Source organism: Cyprinodon tularosa, unplaced genomic scaffold (genome assembly GCF_016077235.1).
Source record: "Cyprinodon tularosa strain WSP-4 unplaced genomic scaffold, ASM1607723v1 ctg7, whole genome shotgun sequence".
Taxonomy (NCBI): Eukaryota; Metazoa; Chordata; class Actinopteri; order Cyprinodontiformes; family Cyprinodontidae; genus Cyprinodon; species Cyprinodon tularosa.
In genome coordinates, this window is record NW_024039451.1 from 2,302,690 (window position 1) to 2,317,175 (window position 14,486).

The 14,486-nt window shown below is 38.0% G+C and overlaps 1 protein-coding gene across 11 annotated transcripts in view; it reads right to left on the reverse strand.

Annotated features, from left to right (window-relative positions):
* The window catches only part of vav2 (vav 2 guanine nucleotide exchange factor), a 320,101-nt gene that overhangs the window by 26,693 nt on the left and 278,922 nt on the right, over window positions 1-14,486 (reverse strand). For 4 of the 11 annotated variants that reach the window (XM_038268275.1, XM_038268278.1, XM_038268282.1 and 1 more), the window contains 7 exons: window positions 6,987-7,055; window positions 6,768-6,854; window positions 6,431-6,519; window positions 6,061-6,193; window positions 5,630-5,644; window positions 5,227-5,336; window positions 3,317-3,418 (listed from right to left, as the gene is read on the reverse strand). In XM_038268275.1, coding sequence (XP_038124203.1) covers window positions 3,317-3,418; window positions 5,227-5,336; window positions 5,630-5,644; window positions 6,061-6,193; window positions 6,431-6,519; window positions 6,768-6,854; window positions 6,987-7,055 — 605 coding nt within the window. The remainder of the gene's footprint in view (window positions 1-3,316; window positions 3,419-5,226; window positions 5,337-5,629; window positions 5,645-6,060; window positions 6,194-6,430; window positions 6,520-6,767; window positions 6,855-6,986; window positions 7,056-14,486) is intronic. The other 7 variants (XM_038268286.1, XM_038268283.1, XM_038268281.1 and 4 more) reach the window with 3 other exon arrangements.

Here is a 14,486-nt window from a genome sequence, read left to right on the forward strand (position 1 = left end):
CCCATCACAGAGGAACGAGGGACCTACCCGCTCCAGCCGGTGAACAATACCTCCTTAACGACCGACCCTTAACAATCATAGACAGGTTTCAGGTATTACAGGCTAACGATGGAACTAACGACCCATTCATGGGTTTCCATTGCATGTTTCCAAGCGATACAAGGCGTTGTCTATATAAGACTCAAACTCACTGCGGATCCAGACATTTGAATTGAGAAAGCTTCCTGGAGAGGTGGCGAAACGTCTTCAAATCTTGAAAACCAAGTCCAGTGGATATTTCTTGAATTTTTACGGAATTCCCTCTAACAACCCCCATTTATTTACCCCCCCCCTAAGACATATACAGGTATCAGATATTGCAGGTTAACAAAGAACCCAAACGAATGCCCATTACTAAAGAGCGGACCCGTTCGTCTGGTACAATTTGCATGTTTTCTAGGCTTTGTTTTTGGTCCACTCTATAAAGTCTCGAAATCAACGCTATTTCAGCTATTTTGAATTGAAAAAGCTTCCTGAATGGCAAGCTTCAAACTTGGAAACAATTTCCACTTTTTTGGAATTTAGGTAGCATTTCAATAGGCAATTGTAATAAATGATAAGACCCCTGCTTCGGGCTAAAATCTTTAACGGCCTCTAAAACGCCTTCATTAAAGAATGTCCTGTATTTACAGAAAGAAACTGATGCTTTTGGTTTAGGATTATTCAGGGGCGTTGCTAGGCACAAAGCTTTACTGGGGCACTGGCCCCCTAACGCATATGCCCCTCCTTCCATACACAAATACAGACAAGCACACTGCCCCACCCTGATAAATTCCTACCAAAATTACCAGTTGAGATATTGAGTGTAAGAGCATATTTGTTTTAACAAACATGAACATTTTCAACATTGCAGCTATAAAAAATAAGACATCACCAACTTTGACAAATAAAAAGCTTCCTTATACACATTCTGAAGTAATCATTAATTCCTAGGTTTCAAAGTTTTAGTTCAGGTGAAAGTTTAACTCAACATGAACTAAGTTTTTCTTTTATTTTTGAGCATTAAAGTGTACCTCCTATTTTTCATTTTTGCAAAGCGGTCAATCACTTCACTGTGACTCAGCTTAAAAAGTTCTTCCTTTTCAACTGATAAAATAGCAAGATGATGGAGCCTGTCTTGTCCCTTTGTGCACCTTAGCCAAGTGTGGAGCCTTCTCAACACACTGAATGACCTTTCACAACTCCAGCTGATGATTGTGATTGTGAGGGAGATCTGGATGACCTGCGTTAGTGTTGGGAACATGGTGTTATCAAGCAAATTGAAAACACACTGCATATCCTTGATGACAAAGCTTTCTTTTTCAACCAGGAAAAGCTTTCAAACCATTTTGAATGAACGTTTTTTTACTCCAAAAAGTTGTCCTGGGGATAGTGGGACAACTTCACTTCTTTAGGACTATCATGCTTTCCCCCTAAGTCACTAATGTCCCCTTCTTGTTTGTGGAAGCTGGTTGTTGCTCCATCATCACCTTCATGGTCCTGTCTCTTGCCTGTCAGTCTCGCCTCCTCCTCCCTTTCCTACTCCAGCACCTGCATTCTCATTCTCTAAAGCAAACATTAAAAAACGTAAATTTATAATTATGTAAATATCAATTATATTGCTAATAACGTTCCTAATGTCACCTTACCTAATAATGTTCCTAACGGGACCTTACCTCCCTCTCTCATCTTGTTTTACTGCTTCCCTGTCTCTGCTTCGTGTGAGGAATTTCCTGATATCCATCTACAAACCAATGCAGTAATTTTCAGCTAGTAGCCTATAAATCATGTGGTTTCACTGGGAAAATAATAAAATTGACAGGTAGGAAACGTTACCAGAACTAAAAATGCGTCGCGGCCGCACAGTGTCCCATCCAACTCAGTTGAGAGCAGCGCGTTAGTTTACCTGCAGTTCATGCAGTGACATGTGCTGATGTGGGGGCGCTAATACATCCTCAATTTGGAGTTAACAACACACTTGCTACGCATTTGAGTAGAAATACACGTCTCCTCCCGTTGGAATTATCTAAATTGATACATTAAAAAAAATGTATTACCTTTGCAAATATTCACAAGATTTATACTGGGGCACAGCTCATTTATACTGGGGCACGTGCCCCAGTAAATGGGGTCTGGCGACGCCGATGGGATTATTTAAGTTACTTGCTTCTACTCTCTCATTTAGATAAGTAATCGTGTTGGTTTTGTGCATTGGGTCAGTGGATATATGCATTAATATCCAAATAAACTGAGTTGAACTATTAAACTCTATCCATCATCATGTGAATAGTGGGTGATGAGATTTGCTTTGGTAGTTTTCTCCCGGCAGAACGTTTGTATTCAAACTGCAAATTGGACTTTAACTGTATAGCTCTCTTTTATGGGAACACTTTTCAGTCATATATACTGTATTTTGAGCTTGTAAATCAGAATATTTGGCTATGAAGGCTTGTTATGACCCTGTGAACCAAGCCGGAGAATTTAATCTTGGTGCATCCATAGATAACAGTTAATACTTTTGTATGAGTGCCTTGAGATTGAACATTTGTTGGGAATTAGCACTATATAGATAAATTGAATTGAATAGAAATTACAAAAATGGCATTTTTTTAGTTCAGTTCCTGAATACAAAGCAAAAATCTATGTGTAAAGTGCCGCATTCAAGTTCTCTAACTTCTATGTGAGTTTCACATACAAATTTTTACAGCCTTTCAGCTGATTGCGATTGACATCACAGAGAGAAAAGTTCATAATTCATATGAAAGAACATATAAACCTTGGTGCTTAGGTCTTTGGGACCCGTTTACATTTTTACCATAGGAAAATGATACAATTTATAAACTATTCAAACTCAGACTCATCGGCCTTGGCTCATTTTCTGTAAAGAACATATATCAGAAAACAATTCTAAGCTTAGCTGCCGGAGTTTTTACTCTACCAGGCTGCAAGTCCTTGAGTACTGGTGCATTTTAAAGATGGAGAACAGTCTTAAAACTTCTGAGGCTCAGGTACGGTTAACTTATCATTTAGTGGAACAACCCAAGTATTTAAAAATCGCATCATCCTGATGCCAACCAAATCCAGTAAAGGGAGCTCTAAAGCTAAGAACAATGCATTTTTTGTGGGGAAAAAAAAAGGACAATCTGTCTATAATTATCCTTTAAATTTAGAATTCTGGCATTAACTCTAAAATCAGAGTAAAACACCAAAATCACGATGCAGCTTTGAAATACAGAAATCTTTGAGACGTGTCATTCATGGTCGGCTTTTAAGTTTAGCCTATTTCTTAGGGCGCTACCTTAGGAGCTTCTTGCAGGCTCGGCAGTTGGTGTTCTTGTCAAACGTGTGCATTTGGAAGTTGTGCTGGTTGGCTGTAGCTCTCTCTGGCTTGATGTTGGACCTGAAAAAGTAAAAGGTTCCTCATAATATAAACCGATCAGGCAAGGCAGACTTTTAATTTCAAAAAATCAATATTTTCAGGGAATTTCTTTAAACTTTAATTGGTTTTTGTTCCTGGTCGTTGTTTAGAGCAAATATGAGATATACAGGTGCTGGTCATAAAATTAGAATATCATGAAAAAGTAGATTGATTTCAGTAATTCCATTTAAAAAGTGAAACTTGTATATTATATTCATACATTACATACAAACTCATATATTTCAGATGTTTATTTTGTTTAATTTTGATGATTACAAATTACAACAAATGAAAATCTCAAATTCATCATATCAGAAAATTAGAATATTACTGAAGACCAATAAAAACAAGGATTTATAGAAATGTTGGCCAACTGAAAAGTATGAACATGAAAAGTATGAGCATGTACAGCACTCAGTATTTAGTTGGGCCTCCTTTGGCCTGTATTACTGCAGCAATGCGGCGTGGCATGGAGTCGATCAGTCTGTGGCACTGCTCAGGTGTTATGATAGCCCAGGTTGCTCTAATAGTGGCTTTTAGCTCTTCTGAATTGTTGGGTCTGGTGTATTGCATCTTCTTCTTCACAATACCCCATAGATTTTCTATGGGGTTAAGGTCAGGAGAGTTTGCTGGCCAATTAAGAACAGGGATACCATGGTCCTTCAACCAGGTACTGGTAGCTTTGGCACTGTGTGCAGGTGCCAAGTCCTGTTGGAAAATGAAATCTGCATCTCCAAAAAGTTGGTCAGCTGCAGGAAGCATGAAGTGCTCTAAAACTTCCTGGTATGTGGCTGCGTTGACCCTGGACCTCAGAAAACACAATGGACCAACACCAGCAGATGACATGGCACCCCAAACCATCACTGACTGTGGAAACTTTACACTGGACTTCAAGCAACGTGGATGAAGTGCCTCTCTTCTTTTCCTCCAGACTCTGGGACCTTGAATTCCAAAGGAAATGCAAAATTTACTTTCATCAGAGAACATGACTTTGGACCACTCACCAGCAGTCCAGTCCTGTTTCTCTTTAGCCCAGGCAAGACGCTTCTGACGCTGTCTGTGGTTCAAGAGTGGCTTGACACAAGGAATGCGACAGCAGAAACCCATGTCTTTCATACGTCTGTGTGTGGTGGTTCTTGAAGCACTCACTCCAGCTGCAGTCCACTCTTTGTGAATCTCCCCCACATTTTTGAATGGGTTTTGTTTCACAATCCTCTCCAGGGTGCGGTTATCTCTCTTGCTTGTACACTTTTTTCGACCACATCTTTTCCTTCCCTTCGCCTCTCTATTAATGTGCTTGGACACTGAGCTCTGTGAACAGCCAGCCTCTTCAGCGATGACTTTTTGTGTCTTGCCCTCCTTGTGCAAGGTGTCGATGGTCGTCTTTTGGACAACTGTCAAGTCAGCAGTCTTCCCCATGATTGTGTAGCCTATAGAACTAGACTGAAAGACCATTTAAAGGCTTTTGCAGGTGGTTTGAGTTAATTAGCTGATTAGAGTGTGGCACCAGGGGCCATCAATTTTGAACCTTTTCACAATATTCTAATTTTCTGATATGATGAATTTGAGATTTTCATTTGTTGTCATTTGTAATCATCAAAATTAAACAAAATAAACATCTGAAATATATGAGTTTGTATGTAATGTATGAATATAATATACAAGTTTCACTTTTTAAATGGAATTACTGAAATCAATCTACTTTTTCATGATATTCTAATTTTATGACCAGCACCTGTATATCCCATAGCAGCATGTAACATTGATGTCCTCTGTGTAGTCTTACTTACATGGCCATGTCAAACTGCTCCATCCACTTCCTCTTTGTGTCTTCCGTTTTACAAAAGAACTGGAAGCCCTGCTTCCCTTGCAGGTGGATCAGGTAGAAACCATAAGACCACTAGAAGGAAAAGGGGAGCGTAGGGGGGATGGCAGAGGGACATGTGGATGGCAGTGGCAAAAAGATGGAGACAAAAAAGCTTGTGATGAAAGTGCATTTATGTAAAATGAAGATGACACTCGGTACGGAACTGGAAAAAAAGCCCTGCATGCTTTATGCAATGTATCTGAGCAAAAAAGCTAGAGAGCAAATCACAGAGCAGCAATCACAGCATGACACCCAAAGAACAACACTACTAAAAATAAGCCTCCATTAAGAGATGAGTTAAATAAAAAGGGGTCGCTTAGGCTTACCATTTTTCCACTTGACTGGTAAGCATGCAAAAAAAGAAAGACACCAGAGAAAGACCCAGTTACACATGCAAACATGGACAGAGGCATGCAGATTAAAAACAAACCAAAAAAAAAAAAAGAAAAGCAATGTTAGACCGGTGGCATAATGCACTAAACTATGTTTCCATGAATCCTAAATGACCTTCATTGCATTTACATGATTGTTCAAGCATGGACGAGCACATTGCACGATTGGCACTTCAATGCATTACTCATACATATCTGAAATTATCATCAACAAGCTCCTTCGGCTCAAGGACACCATTTGTAATGATTATGCAGACGGTTTGATCGTGTGCACTAGCAGAGCTATCGCCGCAGAGATTAAACAGTGGAACAAACAGTTCGATTCGGTTTGATTTCAGAGGCAAAAAACAAATTACTTTTCTTACCTTTTTCATGTCTCTGTTGTTCGTGGGGTCGTCTGTGACTTTGTATGACTGGAGTTCAATAATCTCTTTTAGCTCATAGCTGTAGCCTTTCCTCTTGCAAACAATGACCACTTTGTCAAAAAGGAAAATATACCTGCAAATATAGAAAACGTTTCACCTCAGTAATCATAGTAATTAATGGATTTACAGGTAGCATTAAGATGCTTTAGACAGATCATATAGTATAAACTTATTTAAATGGTAATTAGCTTATTTCATTATATTTTGTATCTATAACATTGTTATTACTTAGCTTATACCCATTTGTTATCATTTTAATAGTTGATTGTAATACGAAGGCCATCCCCTGCAGGGCCGAATCAAAACTCACCGATCTTGTTTTGTTCTGTTGAGGATGGAGCTCACTTTCAACTCTCCATCTATCTTTGGCCTGCCGTACTCCTCCAGTTTCACCTGCTGCTTAGATCATACAAACATGCTATATCACTCAGATATTGAGCATTAAACCACAGCTGCTTGATTACGGCCTTGTGGCTGTTGTTTCATTGATCGACAATTACTGCAATGGTTCTGCCAGGGACAGTAACACATTTTTTAAAATGTTTTTCACTGTATTTATACTTCGAGTAGCTACAAAGAGCTCAATAACACAGATAAAAGCATAATGATTAGCACAAAGAAGCCAGAGTTGAGAACAAAACACTTACAAGATTCTCTATTGAACTTTGGAATTCACTGATTTTTTTCAACGTCTCATTGTCTCTCTTGACTTCGTTGATATACATAGCCAGGTCCTAAAGGAGTGAGAAGAGAGACAGAAGAGCTGAGTTAAAGAAAATATATCCGTAGAGAGAAAAAAGTTAATATATTATGTTGGTAAAGCTGCTGCACATGAAAACAAAAACCATGCATTTAGAAAAAACAACCTCCATGGCTTCCAGAGCTTCTCTGAGTTGTTGCTTCTCTGGTCGGTCAGTCGAGTGACTCAAAAGCTCCTACAAAGAACAAGATCAATAATAATTATGACTGAAAGGTTTAAAACAAGTTTGTTAAAAGTATACTTATTCCATGTTGTGATTACATATGTAACATGTACAATATAAAATTCAGAGTCAATTTATATCTAAATGCAATCTATATAGCTTTCAGGACTGATATCTATCAATATTTTATAATGTCCTGTGAAAAGTTGACTCCGCCCCTGATAGTTCCTCTTTGCCTCAGTGAAATACCCACCACATCCCCTATAACGAATTTAAACATAAGTAAATATCTCCTCAGTTTTGCTTAGACGCCGATTAAAAATGACCAACATTGACTGACACAGATGTTACACGGATTATTCAAAGAGTGTTTATAAATAAAGGCTGCCAATCATTACCAACAATGATACGTCTTGCAGAAATGAATGAGCAGTTATTAAGTATAATGCATCACACTTTAGGATATTTCAGAGAATATATATATAGCTCAAGAGAAAAAAAGGAGATCTCTGTGCTCCATTGTTCTTATCTCCACCCTGTTGCCTTTCAATCATTTTGGATCTTTCCAGTGGGATTGATTGATTGATTGATTGATTGATTGATTGATTGATTGATTCCTTCCTTCCTTCCTTCCTTCCTTCCTTCCTTCCTTCCATCCATCCATCCATCCATCCATCCATCCATCCATCCATCCATCCATCCATCCATCCATCCATCCATCCATCCATCCATCCATCCATCCATCCATCCATCCATCCATCTTCTTCCGCTATATCATTGGCCGGGTCGCGGAGGCAGCAGTCTAAGCACAGATACACACATTTCCTCCAGCTGCTCTGGGGGTACCCCAAGGCGACACCAAGCCAGCTCAGAGACGTCGTCCCTCCAGCGTGTCCTGGGCCTTCCACGAGGCCTCCTCCCAATAGGAAATGCCTGGAACACCTCCCGAGGGAGGCGAGCAGGCCTGAAGGAGGCAACCAGGGTGAATTTCAGCCAATGATCCATTACTAGGTATTGATGGATTACCACTTTCAAGGCAAAAGTACTGAATCCCTATGTAGCTGAAGCCGAGCTATTTTTGTTCACTCCTTCATAGTTGTAACTCCTGATGCTTTCTGCTGCAAAATACTATTTGAATGAGTAAAAAAATCCTAAATATAAATGCGTTATTAAAGGGGTGAGTGCCTGTGAGGGAGAAAAATGTTGGTATGACATCTGTGATCTATAAACAGTTCCTGCAAAAAATTCAACTTAAACTTAACTATATAAGTAAGTAAACTTGTATTTATACAGCAACCTGCACAGACAAGGGAGGGTCACAAAGTGTTTTATGGTATCAGAGACATTCAGCACTGAAATGATTGTCTTTACAATCAAACTACTGAATCTGAAGCAGTAACTTGTTGAGGAACACTACGAAAAAATATTTCTATCATTGAATCAAAACAAGATCGTATATTCTTTTGTATGGAATCACTATTTATAAGCTTTTAAAGGAATAGTACACCCAAAACATGATTAGCCTTCATTTTCTACTCATCCCCATGCTGAACAACACTCTGGAGTACTTTTTTGATATCTCAAATGCATCTGGAGATCTGGGCGGCAGACCAAACCAGACGAAGTGCGCATTCAGCGTCTGCTCTGCCGATAATGCAAGCGTAGAAGAAGAAATGTGCAAAGAAAGAAACAACGAAAGAAAAATGTCTGAGGACTTCAGTGTTGAGGAAGAGCATGAGTTCTTTGCCGAGCTGAATGCGCACTTTCATCTGGTTTGGTCTGCCGCGGTTTCCGTAGACTCGTGAACGCGCTATAAGGAAATCCTATACACTACTGTTTATGCTCTAAAAACATTCTAAATGACTTCGTTTCGAGTAAATTATGGACGCTACCCACTCAGGACACTTGGAATACATTGGACGAGCAGTATGGAGGAATATTGACACGTTTTTTGTGGACTTTTATGGACCTTTCTGCCTCGGGCGCCATAGACCTCCATTATTTGAATGTCAGCAGACAGCAAGAAGCCTCCCAGATCTCCAGATGCATTTGAGATATCAAAAAAGTACTCCAGAGTGTTGTTCAGCATGGGGGTGAGTAGAAAATGAAGGCTAATCATGTTTTGGGTGTACTATTCCTTTAAGCAACTTAAACCTCATCCCAACCATGTGAAACTAGATTAAACACACTAACAATCTGAGGATTTATTAATTCTATAAAGCAAGCAGATGAAAACCTAAATCCCTACAGCTCTTTTTTAATCCTCATTATGAATACCTATATCTAGATGCAAGCGAAGAGACATATTGATATATTTAACTGTCCAATTAGGTACAATGAGCAGGAAAAGCCCCCACTAAATTCAAGTAGAGAACAGATCAACAAGCTATCAGCTCAATTTAATCTGCGTTTCCTATGGCAGGTAAGACAGAGAAGGAAATTGAGATCAATAAGATGTTAATTGAGAAAATTATTATTAAAATTAATTAGGATTATACAGATTAAATCCCATTTTATCCATTTGAGTGTGATGAAATGTTTTACTAACTATGCCAATCTGAAAATATAGAAACATTCATTAACAGCTAAATAGATCTAAAGAGTTGATGATCACAAATTAATGTCTTTAAATTTTATTGATAAGTAACTTTTTCCGCCTAAATGTTTTATGGACCAATAGGAGAGTTCTGTGTTTAATGATGCTACATTTCCATCTGGTTGTCGACCAAGTTAGGAAAACCAACATCTTTAGAGGTGAAGTTGACAGATTATGAAGGATCAAAAACACTTTAACTTACTACAGAAAGCTGGATTATGTATTTAAAAATTGGCATCTTATATTTTTTCACTGTATGGCAATTCTTCTACAGTTATGTTCATTTTTGTACATGAATTTTGAGATTTTTTTTTTCTCTGCCGCTCATCTAGGAAACAAAACATGTGAGATAATCTGGCACTGATTACCTTGATCATTTTTGTTTCTCAGCACGGTCAGTGCACAGAGAGAACAAGCACCGATGGAAATTTCAGCAGGTTGTCAGAAGTCTGGTTATTTCAGATTAGACACACTTGAAGAAGACCCCTATTTACAACTTTCCAGAGGAAGTGTGGATCAAGGGAGGATAGATTCCATCACGCTTCAGGTTAACAACACTCACCTTGCTGATTAAACTACAGCAGCTCTCTCTGTTGACTCTGCTGATCAAAAAACCCCATGGGTTAGTTTCATAGAATATCATAAATGAATCATTACCTGAACTGTCCAAAGCTATTTAGAGCTCAGCTGCTCACCCAACCCCTAATTTAATGACAAAAGTGGATCTCACTAAACTAGTATTTCAATTAAAATTAAATTAATTTCCATTTCAATTGTGAAACTGATAGATTCACAAGAAAAACTAAACAAAAAAACCCAGAAAAATACATTTATGCTTCTTTCCAATCATTAGCATTTGGCTAATGATCAGTCTACATTAAATTTCTATTGAATTTAAAATAAAATGTTGTCAGTATATGCAGGTTCTCTGAGGGATTTGAATTTGTGAAGGTGGTTGACCTTTTAAGCTTCCTGTACTTTAGACAGGCAAAAAAAGGTCCCCCTAGAAATGAAACCAACATCTTCATAAGTCCTGCCTGGACTTCTGACTTCCATCTTGATAAAACACAGCAGAGAAACAGCAGCTGATGACATGAACCCCTAATCATCACTGACAGTAGAAGCTTCACACCTGAACCTCAAGCAGCTTAGTTTCGATTTGATTTAAACTGACATGGACTTTAGGACCATTTCATTCAGTCCAGTCCCTCTCCTTCGCTCAGGCAAGTCTGTATCCATTCATGAGCAGGGATGGGTACTGAAATCTGTAATTTTAAGAAAAACAACCAAATTCCTTTGCTATTACAGAGAAGCTATTCACATAAGATCAAGTTTCAGTACCTAAATGCATCAGTTTGACACAGAGTGGAAGAGCGGACATATTTACATGTCTGACATGAACACAGCATTGCATCTACGATAGGAGCTTGAGAGTATGGCAAGGATGCAATGTAGATTACAATTGGTGCAATACATGTGACGCAATGTGCAAGGTCTAACCTGAGAAAGCACCTGAAGAGTGAAGAGTGCACTACAACTACAAAGAAACCTACAGTCCATCAGCCTTAGCACACCTGCATCAAAAAGCAACTTCTCATGTAAAGCCGGTAATTTGGGGGAGGCCGATGCATCATCATCTGCTCCAGACAAACAAGCCCATTGTTTAAGATGATGTTAGCACGGTACTGAACGGAACCCATCCCTATATAGTGTGAGAGCATCAACACAACATATTCAACAATTGTATCCCATATTTTTTTAAAGGTCTGTGACAGATTTGAAAATAATTCTCCGGCACTTGCAAGGTTCCTTGTCTCTGTCATCCTTGCAATTCAATCACTACTCTCCACCACAGTTTATCCTTCCACTCAATTTTCCAATAGGGTTAGATAAATCACTCTGAACACCCGCTTCCTCTTTTTTCTCATGATATGCAGGCCAATCAATGTCTAATTTCACAACAGACAAAAGAAAGAGAAAAATCTGATTTGGAAGTTAAACTTCATCAATAGTGCTGTCTCAAGCATTGCTGTGCAGTAGCCTACATAAATGCGCTTTAGTGTGACTGCTTCTCTTTCTAAATATTGTGTCTTATTTCAAATCCAAAAATAATCAGTTACAAGCTGCATTTCTTATTCTAAGATGCCTTTCAGGACAGAGTCAGTCTTTTGTCTCTCTGGGGCAAAATGTGTAAGGGTAAATGCGTCTCTCATATGTTTAGTTATTATATTCTCATGTATAGTCATTTAGCACATTGGCTCTGAGCAACAAGTATTGGCAAATGGACTTGGTGTGGCGTTAAGGTAGGGTGCAGCACCTGAACGCAACAGAAACTTTACGTAAGGAGCTGCAAAGGAAACATTTCTTCAAGATTTTCAAACTATTTTCATATTTAGAAATGTTTAATGTACCTTTTTAACTGTTGCACTAATCAGCCAATTTTGAATGTTTTATGAATAAACAAAAACCCCCAAAAACAAATCAGTCATTTTTTAAAAACTTTTTTTAATCACTATAAAAATAAAATCCTTTTCTTGTAAAAGCTATCCTACCGAAGAGGATTAGGGCCACTGGAAAAAAAATAAAGTTAACTGATTTTAAAAATTTTTTTCAGTTTAACAGCTGGACTTCTGACTTTAATCTCAGAATTCTGACTTTTTTATTCTCAGAATTCTGACTTTAATCTCAGAATTCTGACTTTTTTATTCTCAGAATTCTGACTTTAATCTCAGAATTCTGACAATAAAAAAGTCAGAATTCTATGATTAAAGTCAGAATTCTAAGAATAAAAAAGTCAGAATTCTATGATTAAAGTCAGAATTCTAAGAATAAAAAGGTCAGAATTCTAAGATTAAATTCAGAATTCTGAGAATAAAGTCGGAATTCTGAGAAAAACATGTAATTTGTGTAAAAGTATGCAGTCCTACAAATCTGGATAGTATGGAAGAGGATTAGGGCCACTTGGAAAAAAAAAAAGTTAACTGAGTTTTTTATTTTATTTCAGTATAGTATGGGAAAAAGTCAGAATTCTGACTTTAATCTCAGAATTCTGACTTTTTTATTGTCAGAATTCTGAGAATAAAAAAGTCAGAATTCTGAGATTAAAGTCAGATTTCTGAGAATAAAGTCAGAATTCTGAGAATAAAAAAAGTCAGAATTCTGAGAAAAAAAATCAGAATTCTGTGATTAAAGTCAGAATTCTGACTTTTTTCCCATACTATACTGAAATAAAATAAAAAAATCAGTTAACTTTTTTTTTTTTCCAGTGGCCCTAATCCTCTTCCGTACTATCCAGATTTGTAGGACTGCATATTTTTACACAAATTACATGTTTTACTCATAAAAGGTTGAAATTATGACCCGTTTTTTAGGCTATAGTTAAAGGTTGGTTGGAAATATAATTTTTTTTTATAAAGTCTTTTATTCAAACACTGTTAAGTAAATCTGAGATATCAGTGCTGATTTCTCTTTAGTCAGAGACCGACTAAAGCAAATAAAAAACCTATTCAAAGCCAAAACAAACAATGAACTCTACTGTGATGATATCTCTTCAGCGATAAGAGAGGTGATGCCCTCAGGCATGAGTAGACCCGCATAAACTTCCCTCCACACGGAAACGGGACCTGTCAATCCGGCGTTCCCCTGGGGGCGCGTTCAGCAGCACTGTTCTCCTACAAAGTTGTGGCAGGCTGTGAAATGGAGTGTGTTTAATCTGATTAGTGCACGGTTGATTTGACCTCAGAGGATTTCCGTGGCTTCTGCAGGGGTTCGACACCAACAAACAGGAAAAAAATAAATAAAAATCACAGCTTTTTAAATCCATCTCTAGTTAAATTACGTAACTTTTTCTGAGTGGTTAGGGAGATGAAAGTGAATAAATCATGAGGAATATCATCGTTCTCTGCTTATGTTGTAAACAAACACCTAGTATCTAACAGGTTTTAGCTGAATGCTAACATCAGACCGGCTTAGTCTCCAATGGCTACCATTTCTCATAAAAGTAATCACCCGCTGGAGCTCTTTGGAAAGTTTTGTGATATTACAGCCATAAACTTGGAAGGGTTTTATTTCGATTTCAATGAACAGATACACATAAAGTAGTGGGTCACAGGATGAAACTGTGTGGTTTTAGTTACATGTTTGTAATTAAAAACATAAATCTATCCCTTTTTAACCTAAGACTGTCAATTATCCCTAAATGAAGGAGACCTGTGGACTCGACTTAACAAAGGGGACCTTGCTAACTTGCAAAAACCAATGTGTGCTGGAAAGGAAAGGTCTTAAAGAGGTAATATATAGGAGGTGAGACAGTGAAGACAGTGAACTGCAGCAAAAACATGAACCAGTTATGACCGGGGAGGGGGATCGACCCACTGGAAAGATGCACACTAAAAGGGTAAAGCCAGAGAATGGAAGCTCAATAGACCTGCAGGTTTCTCCTTGATGGTTGCTGCCTGCACTGAACAATTACCTGGAACTGTAATGGGTGAGTCATGAAGGACAGCTAAGGTAAGAGAAAGAGCTCTGCTCAGATGAGCAACAAACGTCCTTACGTCAGCCTTGTTTACCAAAAAACAAGGCTGACAATAGGGCTGCAACTAAAAATCATTTTGCAAATCGATTATTCTGTTGATAAATTTTTTTTGATCAATTGATTAATAATCGGACAACCGAAAGTTACTTAGAGAAGACTTTTTACAAAATCAAACCAGGTGGAACAAATACTTGATGAGGCTGAATAAAGCATATTAAGGGACGAAAAAGATCTTTTAAAAGTGGGTTGCTCTGTCAGCTAAAGGCATTTTTTACAGTCTCTATGCTCCAGTTAATGATTAATCGATTACTAA